This window comes from Zootoca vivipara, chromosome 6, assembly GCF_963506605.1.
Source record: "Zootoca vivipara chromosome 6, rZooViv1.1, whole genome shotgun sequence".
Lineage (NCBI taxonomy): Eukaryota > Metazoa > Chordata > Lepidosauria > Squamata > Lacertidae > Zootoca > Zootoca vivipara.
In genome coordinates this window covers 80,449,509-80,467,306 of record NC_083281.1, presented here as the reverse complement: position 1 = coordinate 80,467,306, position 17,798 = coordinate 80,449,509, and the positions used below count along the sequence as shown (strand labels likewise).

The window sequence follows — 17,798 nt, the reverse complement described above, 5'->3', positions numbered from 1 at the left end:
TCAGTTTCTCCCTCATCTCACTCTCATGCCGTGGTCGCTCTTGTGCAACCTGTCTTCAGTCTTGCTCCCCTACCACACCCTAGCTTCATGCATTTCGAGGGTTGTGACGTGGCACTGCAATTCCTCCAACAGCGGCTGTGCGACGATAACCTTGCATGTTTACTATATAGGAGGATATATTACACATTGCCATAAGGAACATAAGGAACAGGACAGAAATGGCGCAGTTTATATTTATTAGACACTTCCAATTTTCATTCCTATTATTATACAGATATTAATTGTCCCATTCATACCTTTGCATATCCCAGCCGTTCAGTTCTGTTGCATTAAAAGAAAAGCATCTCCCCTGCACTGCCGCCTCCCCCAATACCCAATAACTGAAATATGATATTTATGGTGGAAAATATAAATGATATCATCTGCATATATTCTCTTTATAATTAAAACCCTACTTATAACAATTAAAGCAGGGCATCCAATAGAGGGAGGTGGGAAGAGAGGAGACAGGGGAAGAGTTAAACAAAACCTTGATTTCTTTTTCTTTTTTAAAAAATCTCTTAAATAAAGCAGCGTTTCATGTAAAGAATTTCTTTCATTTTATACACACAAAGTTTGTTTGCGTTTCTGCGTGGAAACATCCCACAAACAATTTAAAAAATAACAAAAACAAACAAACACTCGCGCAGGTTGGGGAGAAAAATTAAACAGCAACAATGGAAGAGGTTGTTAAGTCGACTTCTCCAAGAGGAAGGGAGAAAACAGTCCAGTAGATTCAGAACTAACACATGCTTCTTCTTTCGTCTGCAAGTAAGGCCTAAGAGGAAGAGGCGGGCGTGCTTTTAATAAAAGCAGACCGTGTGCAGAAAAGTCCTTCCACTTTTCTCTTCAAATTCTTGTAACAGCTCGTCTATTTCATTTTCCATATCTTCTGTATGCTGTATCTGGAAACAAACAGGCAAGAGGGGAAGCGTTAGGGCTCACGTATTTATTTTGAAAGGAGGGTTGTGCTGCTCTGTTCTCTTACAAAAAAGAGAAGTGCAAACAAAAGAAAAACCTCAATGGAAAGCACCCATCGAAGAAGAGGTGTCCCGCTGCCACCCGCCCTAAAAGAAGCACTTTTCCTGTGCACCGGGAGGGCAGACACCCCTTCTGGACGATGTCTGCTACAATAAGACCATGTGCTATCATCTCTAACAGGTGCGGGGAAACCTTTGGCCCTACAGGTGTTGCTGAACTGGGATAGTCAACATGGTGCCCTTCAGACACTTAAGCAGAGGTTGGATGGCCATCTGCCATGAATGCTCTAGCTGAGATGCCTGCATTGCAGGGATTTGGACTAGATGACCCTTGGGAGCCCCTTGCAACTCTTACGATTCCATGATCTCCCATCAGCCCCAGCCAGCAGGGCCAAATGTTGGGAGTTATGGGAACTGCATTCCAAAACACGTGGAAGGCACTGCGTTGGCTAGCCCCACGCCTAAGAAAGCCATATAAGCCTTGCAAAAGGAACAGACCCCAGGACTGTCCCCCAAGCCAGCATTCTTCAACTGTGGGCCCCAACACTGGCTAAGCAGGCTGGGTGATGGAAGTTCTGGAGCATCTGGAAAGACCAGGTTTCCAGGTTGAAGAGCATGGCTCTAAACCACTGTGACTTTTTATATATTCTAACAGCCTCTGGACCTGCTTAGAAATCACACACCACCGGGAGTGAAAGCAGCCTTTCCCCATTTGACCCAAACAAAGCGCCTCCAGACTTGACAAGCGGACAAAGAGCTCAAGCCTTTCTTTCATTTTTCCCGTTACTCCATTCAGATGCAGGTGGAGTGGCCTAGTTTCTGCAGGAGTGGGACCCCGTGGAGAGGAGAGTTCTATTCCCAAGTCTGCCCTGGGCTGGCTGACCCACTTTTTTAAAAAAAAAACAAAAAAACACCACAGAAGTGAGCTGGTTTCTTTTCTTCTCTTTGAAGCAGAGAAGATGCCTCAGCTCCGTTCAAGGTTTGGGGTTTCGCCTTAATTCCCTACACGCTCACAATGGCAGGCTGGGCAGGTAAAAAGCCACAGTGGCTGCAAATACAACGCCCTTTGCTCAAATTGTGCACAGAGCAAGCAACACCCTGGAAGGGAGCATAGTGGGTCAATGGGTGGAGGGAGGGGACTTCCATGCTTGCCTCCTAGCTAGATTCTACAGCAGGGTTGGGAAACTGGGGGCCAAACACAACCCTTCAAGCTTCCTCTCTCCCTGGGCACCCTTCTTAGTGGCTCTGCTTGGCACCCTTCCTTGAGTGTTTTGGCCTGGATAGAAAGCGCCCTTGAAACCGTGATAATGCCTCTTGCTTGCTAGGGTGGAGGATAGAGAGGCGAGAGCCGCTCCTTTGGTGTTCCAGCTGCTTTCGCCCTCTGGCTGCGGCCGCTCTGGCAAGCGGCCCTCGGAAGGTTGCCCAGGAAGGAAGGCAGCTTGCCTTACGATTTTGTGCACATGTCCCGAGATAGCGCTCTTTCTCACACACACAGGGCTGCCAAAGGTAAGAACTGGCTGTGCGATCTGAACTTCCCAAGCAGATGCTGGGCATGAATGGGAGGGAGGTGTAGCCTCCGGCTTCAGATCACGCTGGAGCACAGATCTTCAACCTTTCCAGAGCCAGCACAAATGCATCGGGGGCCCCATTGCTTCAGCATTTGCATGGTAGAAGTGCTCCCGTTGCAGCCTGCCTTGGATCACGGCAGCGGCCCACTGGTGGTTCCTAACTCACCAGCAGAAGGCCTCTGTCCTGGAGGGACCGGGCCAGCTGCTGCAAGGCTGCTGGTCCAGGTGGGTGTCTTTATGGATAGCGAGGAATGGAACAGCCATGTTCAGGGGCAGTGTACCTCTGAGCAGCAGGGAGGGGAAGCGTTTCACTTTCACACCTTGCCTGTGAGCTTCATAGAAGTTTCTTGGGAGCAGAAGGACTTAGCAGGGGTTCAAAATCACCACAGGGGAAAGGCATCCTCTGGTAGCCCAAAGAGGAGATTGGAGTAAAAAGGTTAAAATAAAAATACTTACACATTGACATAGTTCGCAGATAAGGAAAGCTCCCAGCGTTGCCTCTTCGTGATTATCCTGAATGTCCACGTTGATCACATGTACAGGTTGGCATGTCTCCTGTTCTCTAGAATTTAAGTCTGAGGTGCAAAAACAAAGAAAATTGGTTTTGGGTGCAGGTGGAAAGCAAGCCTTCAAACTGGCAGTAGGGAACTCGTGTCTGCTCTGGATGTTGTTGGGAGTCTGATTCCTATCAGCCCCAGCAGGTGCTGGCCGACAGTCGGGGCTGACGAGGAGTTGGGGGTCCAACAACATCTGGGGGGGGGTGCCAGGTTAGCGAAGGCGGCATCAGGAGAAGGAAGGGAGCAACATTTGCATGTCTTGGGCCAATGGAATTAAAATAATGCAAAGCCTCTTAAGGAGCGCAGGAAGTGGCCTCAGACAAGTCCGCACTCTGCCTGTCTAGGAACTCAACTGCCAGTGGCTTTCCACAAATGCAGGCCGCTCCTTCCCACTGCTTGCTGCCCAAGCTATTTAAAACAGGAGATGTTGGAGTCTGAACCTTGGACAAAGTAGGGCCTCTGCCACTGAGCTAAGGCCTCTTTCCCCAGGGCTCTTTGAAGAAACACTCCTTGCATTGGGCCTGACAGCAGCACGGACGTTGGTGGAATTCCAATTTTGAGACTTCTAATCTGGTGGCATCTTGGCTGGTTCTTTTTAATGTAAAGATCGGGGAACCAAATGTGGCCCTCTATAAACTCTGGCCCTTGGGCCCCAAGCAACAACCTGCTCCAAACTCTCCTGGAGTGCTTCTGCGTGGCTGGAATGTGTCCTTGAGTTGTTTTTAACTATTTTTTAAAAAGGTAACACACTGACATTCATTGCTCTGCCCACGTTTGTCTCAAGCCTCGCCCACCACTTGCATGTGGCCCCCAGAAGGGCGCTGAGAAGGGAATGTGGGCCTAGGTTTGAAAAAGGTCTCCTGCCCGTGTTGTACTGCATCTCTCTTAATATAACTACATTTTCTCTTGTTCTACCAAGGGAACCCACAGCAGGACAAGAGATTTGTTTATTTTTAAGACTGGTGTGCGGACAACACCATCACATACACGGATCCGGCACGGTCAAAAAGACACGGTTTCCCAGGCAGCGTTAAGGAGCCTCAAGATGCTGACCTGCAAATGTAAAGCTCAGAAACTGGTCCACCGCCCCCCTCCCCCTCCCTGAACAGTGTTTCCAGCAGATCAGGCCAAACAAAGCGAAGCAGCCCAGCTTAAAAATCTCATCATCTGTTCATAGCGGGGACTTCCAGCGGGGATTCGGGCTCTCTCCTGTGCCACTTATGTGAAGAATTGCATGCAGAAGAGAGAGGGAAGAGGGTAAAGAAAGTGGAAATTAGCAAGCAGGCGGCCTTCGCCTTCCCCAACTGCTGCAAAATGAACCCTCTGTCTCAAGGAGGACAACTCCCCCCGAAGCAAAGAGTGAAGATTTCATTCATCTCTCGGCACAGCGACTCATTAAGGAAACCAGCGAAGGCTCCAAGACGGCTCCCTGTAATGCACTCTGAGCTCTGCGGCAACTGAGTGGACAGCCCTGGAGTGAAGGCAGAGCCTGGCCGGTGAGGAACCCACCTTGCCCCTGGACATTTTTTATTTATGAGACACCACAGTGTCCGCTCGGCTGCTTCCTAAATTTGAAGATCTGCCACATCCTAGCGGGGGCGAGGCAAAGCCAGGGAGCTGGAGAGACGATGAGCGGCAGATCTGCCAACACCACCAACCAGGCTTAGCCAGAGTTGCTGCACGGGGGTTGTGTAAATGCCTAGTTTAAATTTTAAAAGCGAGGTAGAGCCACATTTAACAGCAAGTCCTATACCATGCTGCTGCTTACAGACCTGGCTTACCATAACCTAGAAGGGGCTCCTGCCTGAAACAACAGGCGGTTTTGGTTTTGTACAGGGCTTTGTGTGCCCTTAAACTAGAACATGGCCTTCATCGTCAGGGACCTGTCGAGTTCCTTAACCTAGCCAGGAGCCTCAATAAGAGCCTGGCTGCTGGGTCAGCCCAAGCATCCTGGAACAGTCTAGCATTCTGTTCTTATTTCAGCCAACCACAGGAGCCTCTATGGCAGTGGGTCCCCAGCTGTTGTTGGACTACAACTCCCATCATTCCCAGCCACTGGTCCTGCTAGTCAGGGATGATGAGAGTTGTAGTCCAGCAACAGCTGGAGACCCAAGTTTGAGAAAGTGTGACAGTGCCTCTTCCCGCTTGTGATTCAGAAAAGGCCATCCTTTTCTCCTCACCCTTGCAATGGCTGCCTGCTGGCCTCACTCTCTTTGTCTCTTTGTCTGGGCAGTGCGGTCACTGTGGGCATGTTCTCCCCCTCTGCACTGTGCCTCCAAATGCCAGTTACTTGCAGGGCACTTCTTATGAGTGACAGAGAGGGAGGACAATTGCCTTTCTGCAACCATCTCTTTGGCCACTGTGGGATATAAGAAGGTGGAACTAGACAGACCTTTGGACCCAGTGATGCCCTTCTGATGAACTCAGGGAGAGGGCAAACGAATGTGCAGGGACAACAGTGGGCCCATTCCATTGTGAGGAAGGCCCAGACCTAAGATGGCCACATGGCCTACTTTCCAGAGGGCAGTCCTCTATTTGAAGAGCAGCCTGTCCCATGCGTGGTTTGTAAAGACAACCACAGGAAGGGAGAGGAGGGGCCCTTGAAGCTGCTTATCAATGGAGACCAGATGCAAATCTGTGCTCTCTCCTGTCTCCTGTTTTGGGGATATGCAAGCTGCCATTGGGACTTCACCCAGCAAATAAGACTGCTGGACCAAGGAGGCCTACCTCCATATCCTTGCTCAGCCACAAAAGTCAATGAGTCAAGAGCTGGCCAATAATCTGCTCTGAAGCCTAACCCCAGGCTGATGCAAGGGTGAAGCAGAAATAATCCAATGCATAGATTCCCAGGCCTCTTTGGAGGAACAGCAGGATCACAGAGCAGCACTAACAGGAATGCAGCGTCACTGCAGAAACCTAATTGGATTTGCATTCGGTTGGTCCCACTGCAGAACCGTGTTTGGGGGGGTGGGGGAAGGTGCTTCCTAGGTCTGTAGTTCCCAGGAAGGATTCTCTCTTAGAAACTTCTGCTGAACCACAGGACACACAACCCCATCTGAGTTTGAGCCCAGATTGTTTCCATCACATGTTTACGCCATCCCTTCTTCAGAGAGTCGGGGTGGTGGTGGTGGTAAGCAGTCCCCACTGCCACTCTCAACCCCCGTTGAGCTTTTGAGTTGGAAAGGTCTTTAAAGGTGGAGACCAACCCCCTGATTGATGGATGTTCTGCATCACAAGTACAGGTGGCCACCCAGCCTCTGTGAAAAATTTGCCCTCCAGCAAATGCATCCTTGTGACAACCCCTGCAAAGTGGGCCAGAAAGGAAAAGAGCGACTGATTGCAGGTCACACCGCAAGCTTGAGAAGTGAACAGCGATTTGAACCAAAGTCTCTGTTGTCCTTGTCCAATATGCCAACAACTAAGGAGCAGTGGTGAATGTTCTTTAGATCAGGGGCCACCTTCCCTTACAAGGAGCATTCTGGGGGCCAGAGGCAAAACACACAAACACGCCTCTCTCTCCATTCAGGCAAGCTAGAGGGATGAACAGTTCAAGGACACATTCCAGTTATGTTAGAAGAATTCCAGGAGGGTTGTGGCCCAGGGTGTGCCGGAAGGCCATATTCAGCCCAGCCCACTCCTGGCACCATAGCATACTGCTCCTTGCCATTAAAGCAAACAACTTTCATCTCCTTACCTTCTACTACTTGATCATAGACCCTTTCTTCGCACGTCAAGATCAAATCAAAGACGTCTTTACAGTTCTGGAATCTCTCCGGCCGTGGCTTGATCCGCTTGTTTCTGTCCAACATGTGCAAAATCCCGTTCTGTGTATAGCTGAGGTTACCAGGGTTAAGGAACTTACAAGTCAAAAAGGTTGCTGTCGTTGGGGTTGATTTTAGTGGGTTACATTTTGTTTGTTTGGGAATCACTTAGGACAGTTGTGGGGGGTGGGGAATAAGGTAAATTTGGAACAAGCGATCCCAAGAATCATCTTTTTTCCCCTTGCCCTCTCAAGTTTAACTCTGTGGACGTACAAGACAATCCCTTGTGCTCCTCCTAGGATAAGACATCTCTATGTGATAAAATAAGGCTTAGAGATCAAAGAAGCCTTGAAATGGTTTAGCTGATTAAAATGACAAGTGTGTGGATTGAATTTGCACACAGGTAAAACATTTCTCATACAAGAAACACCACATCATTTTTTTCTGTAATGCACACCATAGCAGCCGGCTTCATGGAAACAGAACCCCCACCTATCTGACAGAGAAGGGGGAAAGCCCTCTTTTTTATGACGATGCTTGCTACCTCAATTTTTTTATAAGCTCTTCTGTTGTAAAATAAAATTTAAAAAAGCTTCATTTTGCTTTTAAAATCTCCCTGGCACTCTTGGTAGTCACAAGGACTAGCAACTTGCTTTCTTGCAAACCAAGGTGAATAGTCAGGAACCTGAGATTTCACACGCATCGACTTGATCCAATGCACTGTCTACAGCTGGAAATGGGGGACCTGAAAATCTTAAAACAGCCATCTCCAAACCAGTGTCCTTGTGCTGTTATGGTCTACGAGACCACCAGGCCCGTCCATCAAAGCCAGTGACTGGGGATGAGGAGGAGATGGAATCCAGTATCTGCAGCAGCCCCTGGTTCCTGATCCCTGAATTAAACAATGAAGCCCCAATAGCATCACATCAAAGTCCATATAACCACATTCACTTGTTATCCGATCACAACCACTTTTGTCCCAACCTCCTCCTTTGCCAAGTCCTGAGCAGCAGGCATCTATCTTTCCACTAATGCCCCCCAACCCCAGCTAAGTACATCAAATGGAGTTCAAAGATTATCAAATGTGCCGGCCCGATGTGAAAAAGGCTGTCTGAAAAGTCAAATTCTATTGCCAATTACTTTTTTCTTTTGCAGGTAGGCATTACAGGGACACGGGTGCTGCTGTGGGTTAAACCACTGAGCCTACAACTCCCATGATCCCTAGCTAGCAGGACCCGTGGTCAGGGATGATGGGAATTGTAGTCTCAAAACATCTGGAGGGCCGAGGTTGAGGAAGCGTGATATAGATGATGCTGGATGGGGCTGATGGGAGCTGGAGTCCCTCAATTTCTGAAGGGCCGCAGGCTAGTCACAGCCCTACCATAACATTTTCTAATGGCTGCGTTTGCAGCAGAGTATGTCACAGGCCAGTTTGCATGCAACACTAAGCCATGGTTTAAAATAAAACTATGGTTTGACGCGCACGAGCACTTTGCTGGCAACTGTGCAGAACAGGGGAAGAAACAAGCCAGTCTGGCTCACTGTGATAATGCAACCCTGCACTTGTGGTTCATCTCCTCCAAATCAATCATGAGCCACAAGCCAATAACACATTGTGGTTTACTTTTCGTGAGTTGCTTACAGCAGGAATGGGGAACCTTTGCTCCCCTCACCCAGGCTCCTGCTCACCAATGTTTTAGACAACAGCTCCCATCAGCCCCAGCCAACATGGCCCAAAGTCAGCAATGATGGGAATTGTGGTCCAAACAGATCTTAAAGGCCACGGGTTCCCCATCCCTGGTTTAGAGGGAAACAAACCACAAGCCCAGGTTTGAACATGGCAAGAAGTCAGGCTCCCAGGTTATTTCCTCCCCTGAATGGCCCAGTTAGGAGCAGGGGAGGGGCAAAGTGGTCGTGAGGGTTACAAACCAGAGTTTTATTTTAAACCATTGCTTCACTTTGTGTATAAATCGAGCCAAGGCCACCATTGTGTGGTTCAAAATAGTCTCTTGGGCGGGGGGAGAAACTCACCTTTGTCCCACCCAGTCTATGGAGAATCTGCCCTGTGGGCCAGAGCCCCAGTCCAGTTCTCCCAGAGCAAAGAGATTTGCAAGGTAGCGATTATCATTCCCCCCATGGTGAAAGTTTGCCAAGTTTTACATGCAGCTAAGATTTCACCACCACCACCATTCCAGCAACCCGCAGTGCAGACACCACTTTTGGGGGCTGTATGCTCAACAGAAACCTACAGTGCATCCCAGCTCCTCAAGTGTAGCTGTATGACGCACCTGTGCGCAAAACATCTGTCTCGTTCACCGTTTCGGAGCAGGGGCATGGATAAGAGGCATCTCGTGGTCAGAAGAGCAGAACCGAGTCCTTGTATTTTCACTGCTGCATCCCTTCTGGAACATGTTTATCTTCCTTCTCTTATCTTCTCCCAGAGATTGAGGGCAACTAGTACAGAACTATCTGGGAACGTTTTGCCTGTGTTATCCCACCACCAACCCATCTTCTTCTATTGATGCAGCAAAATCTGTTATTTTTCAAAGCAAACCCTCTGTGTTATTTTAGTAGGAAGTAATTCCCATCAAGTTCAGCTCACTCAAGAGATAAATCAGCACAGAATTCCCTTAGATGCTCCCGTTTTTGAGGAATGACAGTGGTGGGGAAGGAATGTCAAGTAACTACTTCATATTGTTAAAAAAAGTTTAATCTAATTTGATTCTAGCAAATTATTACTATTGATAATAATAAATCGGTAATAATAAATCTATGATGTTCTTTCAAACAGTCATATGTCAGTTTTCTGTTTGGATTAAGTCAGGCATTAGTGAAACTCAAATTTTAGCATCCCAATTCTTGTTTTTCTTTCATTTATTGATGGGGGGGTCACATTTCTAGTCATACAATCATAGAACTGTAGAACTGGAAGGGACTGCGAGGGGTCATCTAGTCCAACCCTCTGCAATGCAGGAATCTTTTGCCCAACATGGGGCTTGAACCCATGACCCTGATATTAAGAGTCTCATGTTCTAAAGCAGGCATCCCCAAACTGCGGCCTTCCAGATGTTTTGGCCTACAACTCCCATGATTCCTAACTAACAGGACCAGTGGTCGGGGAAGATGGGAATTGTAGTCCAAAACATCTGGCGGGCCGAAGTTTGGGGATGCCTGCTAAAAGAATGAACCCTTAAGACTGTGAAGATGAACTCAAAGCCTTATCAGCAATGCCTGTGGAAATCTCAAAAAACGAAACAAAAACCCAAACACAAGTGAATCCTAGACAGGAGCTCCAGTGATGAGAAGTCAGAGTTACTAGCAAAGCTGAAATAAATTAAATGATATCAGAAAACATGTTGTATAAGAAGGCATCAAAATGAATCAGTTAAGGCTTTTAAGGGGGGCTATAAACTAAGGGCCTTTTAAAAACAATTTCCGCTCTGCAATTTTACTCTGCAAAGGGAGGCTGAATATTCCCTTCCAGTGCAACCAAGGGCTGTCAATCTAGCACATGAAACCTGTCATATTAAGGTGTATAATAGATAATTAGTGATAACCTGATCTCCTAATCTTCCTAAACTCCTGCTTATTAAGAGAGTGAGCCAACTTTTTTTTCCAGACCCTGATGTGGCACTTTGGAAAACAGCCCAAATTGCTCCTAACCTATTCAGAGGATGCCCAAATCAGCTTAGGGTTTCCAGCCAAATCCTGATTCCAAGAGGTGAATCATTCCTCCCCCTAATTCACTATTTTGGGGTAATTTTAAAAGAAGTTTTAAACTCCCCCCCCCTTTGATGGAATTGGGTGAAATGTGCAGGCACAGTAAGTAGCCCCACCTGATTTTCTTCCTTGCGGCTTTGTGAGAAATGCGTTTTGCTATGTAAAAGGTATATATATTGGGAGAGGCGCCTCTAGGAAGGTAACCTGCAAAATTTCAGAAGGATGGGTCCAAGGGCTAGCGAGTTGCAATGGAGGAGAAAAGGAAGTACTTAGGCTCACATCCTGCTCAGTTGCCAACAAAAGTCACAGAAACTAGGGGCAAGGCCGATTTGACAGGAATGGGTGCGTGAGCATGTGGAACAGAAGCAGAAAGACTAGGGTTCTCAGCATTTTTAAGCAAGTGCCGCTAGCAAAGAGCACAGGACAATAAGACATTTGCACGTTACTTCAACACTTCTCCTCTAAAGCACTGTGATATGTGACCCCGGTCACATCACTCCTTGGCATGTCTCCCTACATGGCAAGCTTGGGGAGAAAACATTTCCCATTTTTGCAGGCCCGTTGCCCGCAGTGTGCATGTGGGGGGGAGGGGGTTTCTAAAACATCCAAATCTATGAAGCGTTCCGGGTAACTTTGGGACACTCCGGAGAGACTGCCCTAAGCTCAGACAAGTAGCTCACTTGGGATCCATCTAAATATGGCCTTGCCTCCTACCACGCTGCAAGAGAATTCGCACCCACGGCATCCTCACTTCAGAAGGAAGCTGACAAGCCAGATAACTGATCTATCCAGCTCTTTGGTTGCTGGCAAGCATATAGGGCCTGTCTACAATACCAGCTTCACCATGCCACTAGTGAAGTGTCAAGACTAGGACCTGAGAGTCTAGGGTTCAAAGCCCCACTTAGCCATGGTGAAGCTCACTGGGCTGCACCCTGGGGCCAGGCACCTTCTCTGTGCAACCTACCTCACAGGGTTGTTGTGAGGATAACAGGCGAGGCGCATGTCTGCCACCTTGAGCTTCTCGGAGGAAAAAGGTGGGATATTCATGCTGTTACTTTGCTTTGCTGCAGAGAAGGAAATCCTTGTGGCGTGCCCCAACTTCTTCCTATATACTTAAAAAAAAAATAAACAACCCATAATGCTCCTGGGTCCAAGATGATAATACTTAACGCCAAGAGCCCTGCTAAAAGCAGACCAAGGATCTTCCAGCCTAACCCTCCCAGTGGTGCCAGGTTTCCAAGCAGCCCACATCCAAAACATGAATGTGATTGGCTGCCAGTTGTGGTGTGGCCCTACAGGTATACTGCTGCTGAGTCTGGAGGCTCCATTCCATTGGGCTACTCTCAAAAAGCTTGGCCTAGTCATAGCTGTGTCTTAACCCCCCTCTAAAGGGCATTCTGGCAAGGAGCTGCCCCTTACATTGCGGATGTGACAGCATTGCAGCATTGTCTGTGCCCCTCTCCCACCCCAAGCAAGGAAGGGACAGAGGCAGTCCTATGGCAGCGATGGGGGAGCTGCAGTCCTCCAGATGTCTCTGGGCTACCAACTCCCATCATCCCTGACTGTTAGCTGTGCTGGACGGACATGAGTCCAAAGTTGGAGTCCAACGTCTGGAGATTTATCATCCTTGTCCTGCCACAAGCAAGGCAGCCCCCTTTCCATCAACTGTCTAGCTGCCACAAGAGTATTTCTTCTTCACACTAGGAACAAAATCCTCCTCTCGTGGAAATCTTTCAACCCCAGCTGGCCATTACAAGAATCCAGTAATTGAGGAATAAAGCCCAATGTTGCTTTTCTCCTCCTCCTCCTCCTTCCTTTCCTGTTGTGACTTTTAAGACTGTATGCCTAAGGACTGAGACTGTCTTATCACTGGCATTTGTAAGCAGCTGGCTGAACAGCAAAGTAAACATAAAAAAAGCAGCTCTCAGTAAAATAAAATGGCAAGGGACCATTGCTGCACACACCTCACTTGCTTTGCATAATTATAAGTTAATCAGGAAGTGTATTTTTGTTAAGTTATTCATGACCCCAAACTAGCGCATTATTGGGTAGACGTAGGAATGCATTTCACAGGGCATGCACTGAAGTAGTTGTTCTTGCTCCACGGAGAGCTAACCGGCAGTAAGGTGAACACTACTGTTAAGATTAAGTGAGAAATGGCTGCCAAATATATTTCCCCCAACTTTGGGACTGGCAGAAGCTGCCAAAGGCTTAAAATGGATTTCCTGCAGCGACATAGGAAGCTATTTGGCCACAGAAATGATTACAGGGGGCTGCATCCAACATTCTCTGCCCACTAATGCAAGACCCCTTTGCACGATGGATGGCAGTTTTAAAGCTGGCACAACAAAGGAATCCAACACAAGAAGTTGTGCTGGCAGAAGCTTGTTGTGCAATCCATAGTGCAACTATCTAAGGGAATGTACTCAATGTTCCCCATTGCACAACCAGTTATACCAGTGCAGTGAGTATACTGTTAAGTGACTTAAACCTAGTGCTACGGTAGTGAACACATCCCAGGGTTTCCACAAGTGTGGGGTTGCTAGGGCTTGCAGCTGGGTGCAAAGGGTGGATACTACAATATTGGCAACTGAGGACTGGTTCGACCTGAAATATGAAACTCACTTTTGAATCTGTTTTTATTACTGTATACTTCTTCCTCCTCACTTTGCCCCCCACCCTTTAAAGAAACAACTGAAAAGACAGTGGTGGCACCCCCAGTGCGATTCACGTTATTTCATCCTTCACCAAGATGAAAGTAACTTAAGAAAATCTGTTCACCTTCATTTCTCCTTGCCAATGTTTTCCCCCATCTCCTCTCCCATCATCATCATCTGCCCCACAACTGAGTTAGGATTGTTGTCTCCTTGGGGCAGGGACCTGCTTTTGCTTCCCCTCAACTCAACTCAACTCACCAGTTGAAGACAGAAAGGCTGCAGAAGCATTTGTGATTAAAGACCTCCTGATCTCTCTAGCTTTTCCTCAAATCTTGTAAGACTTTCCTCACTTCTCTCCACCAACAGCAGATGCTGCAAAGCTTCCTCTTTGCAGGACAACTTGACGTCATAAATCTAACGCAGATTTCTCTCTCTCTCTCTCTCGGAATGCTGTTGGTTCAGGAGTTTGTAAAGGGAAGGTGGGGTTTGAAGTTTCGGTTGGAGAGAGTATTAACTGTAATACTATGCTTTAGGACGTAACATGCCTAAGCTCCCCAACCTTCATCGAGGTGCAGTAAACTATTGACAACTGGTGAAATCAAAAAGCTTCGTAAACAAGTGGCAGTTCAGCTAGATTTATTTGTAGGTTTAATCTGATGGATGCTCAATTAGATACTGTGCAGTTGTATGCAAATATGAAGCTATTGATCAACTAGAGCAGAAGCCCAGTTGAAAAAACACCAGCATTTTACTTGGGCCAGCTGGCAACCCTACCAGGAAAACAGAAGAGCTCCACAGGGATCGAGGAGGAGGCAGGCTGACATTTCCAAAGTTTTAAATGAAAATGAATCTTCAGCTAAAGGCCACTACCCTGCAGTAAAACTGTATCATAAGAATGTAAGAGGAGCATGGCTGATAGATCAGCCCAAAGGCCACCTAACATACCATCCTGTTCTTACTGTGGCCAACCGGATGCCTACGTGTGAAGACCCAAAGCAGGACCTGAGCAACTCTCCCCACAGCAGCTCTCCCCACTCGTGATTCCAAGCAACCGGTATTCAGAAGCATACTGCCTCCGACGGTGGACGTAGGACATAGCCATGGTAGATGGTAGCCACCAATAATCTTCTCCATGAATTTGTTTAATCCACATTTAGCACCATCCAAATTGGTCAACGCTACATGTTGTGGGAATGTAATCCATAGTTCAACTATACGTTCCATGAATAAGAACTTCCTTTTCGCCTTTCCTGAATCTTCCAACATTCCAGGCTTGCTGGATGATCCCAAGTTCTAGAGCTGAGAGGGAGAACTGGGGTCTATCCAATGAAGCTGAAACATCATGTAACTCCAAGCAGTCGGAAGGAAGATCATGGGCCTTCAGGGCTCACTATGTTGTTTTTTTCTGCAAATGCTGGATCAGAACAACTTATGTGTACTTACTCCACCTCATTCCCCTCTGTGCTCACCAAATATAATTCCATCTTACCCTGTACCTACAACTCAGGATAATGCTAAATAAGTCTACTGAAGATGACTGTGACCTACAAAAATATGTCAGGTGTGGGAACCTCTGGTCCTCAAGAAGTTGCTGAACTACAACTCCCATTATCCCTGGCCATCGACCATACTTGCTAGGGTTGTTTCCAGCTGGACAAAGACAGTCCAACATTTAAATGCTGCATCACTTTCTGCAGTCACACATTATGGCCTCAAAATAAAAGGGATGCAAGCAACTGGCTTCATGCGTAAGGTAGATTCGTGGCAGAAAACAGGATGGTGACTGGGAGCAATTCTGAGACACCTGACATGCATAAGTCCCATTGGACTGAAAGGGATAAGTTAGTAGAACTAATTTTCCCTGGCATAAAACCAATTGTATTTACTTTATGTAAGTAAAAATAGATGGTGGCCAAGAAGCACAAGCATTGTGCAGTAGATCAGCTTCACGATTGCATGGGATAGAACTTGAACAGGCACATGTTACAGGGCATGCTATATGTCACAGAGCAGGTGAAAAGAGGAGGAAGAGCCTTCTCGGTGATGGCTCCCTATTGTGGAATACTTTCCTCAGGCACCGTCTCCAGTGTGGCATTCCCTACAAGCAAAGACCATTTGATTCTTGACTCAGCTCCAGCAATTGTTTGCTCTTGATAATGCCTATTTAAGGCTGCATTGCTGCTATTTTATTATACCCTTTAATTTTGGTTTTATTAGTGTTTACTGTTTTCTAAAGTGCCACCTGGAAAAGTCCAAGAAACTAAAGAAAGATTTGGGTCCAGCTGCTGAGCATTTATTCCACCACATGCTGTGAAAATCAACGGCTGGTGTAAACAATTTTTGTTGAGGTCTAGGAGGGAAGCATGTTGCAGATGCCACAATCTCAAACTCTCCCAATAACAACGATAAAAAGGAGACTTGTAAGGGACGTAGCAAGCTGCCTTATACAGAGCCAGTCCACTGGGTCCATCTAGTTCAGTACTGTCTGCAATGACTGGCAGCAGCTCTCCAGGGTTTCAGACAGGGGTCTCTCTCGACACTAACTGGAGACGTCAGGGATTGAACCTGGGACCTCCTGAGCAGATGCTCTACCACTTGCAGCCAGCACAGGGAAGCCTCCAAGGAACTGAGACTTTTAAATAATACATATAGGAAATGGAGGGATTTATAACTAAGGAGGAGCACAATAGAGGGGTCCAAAGCTGTACGGATGGTATCAGGGAAGCTAAATGAGCAGAGGCTTTTAAGGAACGACAAAAAGAACTTCTTGTGCCATGTTTGGAGCAAAAAGAACAAGGGAGGATAATGACAGCCGCTTAGGGATGGCAGAGAAGTGTTAAGAGGTGACACAGAGAGGAGGAACCATTCAATTCCTATTTTGGTCTTCTCCCAAAAAGGGAAAAGCAGAACTAACAATGCAAGGAGGGATTTGCAACTCAGGATTGCTAAGGAGGTAGCTAGAGAACACCTAACTACTTTAAAGGAGTTCAGGCCTCCAGGGCCAGAGGAATTCTATCCCAGGTTGCTGAAGGGACTTGCAACAAGATTCTATTTCAGGGTACAGCGGCTGTCAGGTGACTAGAAATGAATGTTGTCCCTATAGATCTTCAGAAGGGAAGGAAAAGGGGGGTTAAATCTGGGAAGCTAGAGAAAAATCAATTCAGCGTCAGTAACAGGCAAAATTCTAGAACAGTTTAAACTGTATGTGAGCAACTAGAAAAGAATGGATTACCAGGAGCCAGGGCAAGCTTTATAAAGACTGAGTTGTGCCAGATTAACCTTATCTTCATGATCAAGGTGTCTCCCCTGCCAGGTAAGTATTTTATTTTATTTTGATAGAGTTACTAAGGTTTATAGATAAGGAGAAGGGTAAGGAAAGTAGTTTATCTTGATTTCAATGAAGCATTTCACAAGGTCTTCCATGACATCCCATATGATATACTAACAATACTACTGTTAGGCGGATCCCAATGAGTGATCATGAATAGTTCTGAATCAATCTGTCAAGAGGTTAAGAGTACTAACGGAACTCTAGGTTGTACCCAACATTACCCCTACTCAGAGCAGACCCATTAAAATTAATGGATGCTGCTAATTTACTCCAGGATGGACTTCAACAGAGATTAAAATGTAAAAACCTGCATTTAGGTATGAAGGAACCGTGGCACATCTATCAGGTAGAAGAGCTCTGGAAGGGCAGTCGTACATGTGAAGAGGATCTAGGGGCATCCAAGGCCAAAAGTGAAAAACACGAGCCGGCAATGTGCAATCCAAAACAGCTTAATGCAATCTCAGATTGCAGAAGTAGTATCCAGGTCACAAGCAATAATAGTCAATACAGCATCTGTAGTACTATGGTGCCCAGAAGAAAAAAAACAACCCAGAATTGGGGGGGGGGCTGGAAACTACAAAGAACACTTGAGGAGAGCTGGGGTATTTCGCCTGGTGAAGTTGGGGGAAATATTTGAAGGACTTTCACACTGAGGATAGAAGAGACCGGTTTCTCTGTTGCTCTGAGGACTCGAATGCTATGGGCTACTGAATTAACCCTGTTACAGGTGCCACATGAGATTCCATTCCACACTCGGAAGAAATCCACCTTTCAGTGTGGCAGCACCTACACTTTGGAATTCCTTGCCAACTGACATCAGACAGGCATCTTTGCAGTACACTTTTTGGCACCTGCTTAGAACATTTAGGCAAGCCTATCCAGATTAAGAGAAGTTATATGCATTTTTATCACATTTTAGTGCCTGTTGATTTTAGTCATATTTTGAATGCTTTTAAGTACAGTGGGACCTCAGTTTTCGAACGTCTCCATTGACAAACATTTCGGTTTACGAACGCTGCAAACCCGGAAGTAAATGCTTCAGTTTTCGAACACGTCTCGGAAGTCGAACATGCCACGCAGCTTTCGCTGAGTGCAAGATCTTGAGGCCTAGCTGTCGGCTGTCGAGTTTTCAGTTTTCGAACATTTCAGAACTCGGGTCTTCCGGAACGGATTACATTGAAAACC

At 46.9% G+C, this 17,798-nt stretch overlaps 1 protein-coding gene across 1 annotated transcript in view; it reads right to left on the bottom strand.

Annotated features, from left to right (window-relative positions):
* Window positions 1-218: 218 nt before the first annotated feature.
* SSU72 (SSU72 homolog, RNA polymerase II CTD phosphatase) overlaps window positions 219-17,798 on the bottom strand; it is a 44,929-nt gene continuing 27,349 nt past the window's right edge. Inside the window, exons 3-5 of the mRNA XM_035117738.2 lie at window positions 6,839-6,978; window positions 3,044-3,162; window positions 219-944 (exon numbers count right to left, since the gene is read on the bottom strand). Of these exons, the coding sequence (XP_034973629.1) occupies window positions 843-944; window positions 3,044-3,162; window positions 6,839-6,978 (361 nt within the window). The 3' untranslated portion in view covers window positions 219-842. The remainder of the gene's footprint in view (window positions 945-3,043; window positions 3,163-6,838; window positions 6,979-17,798) is intronic.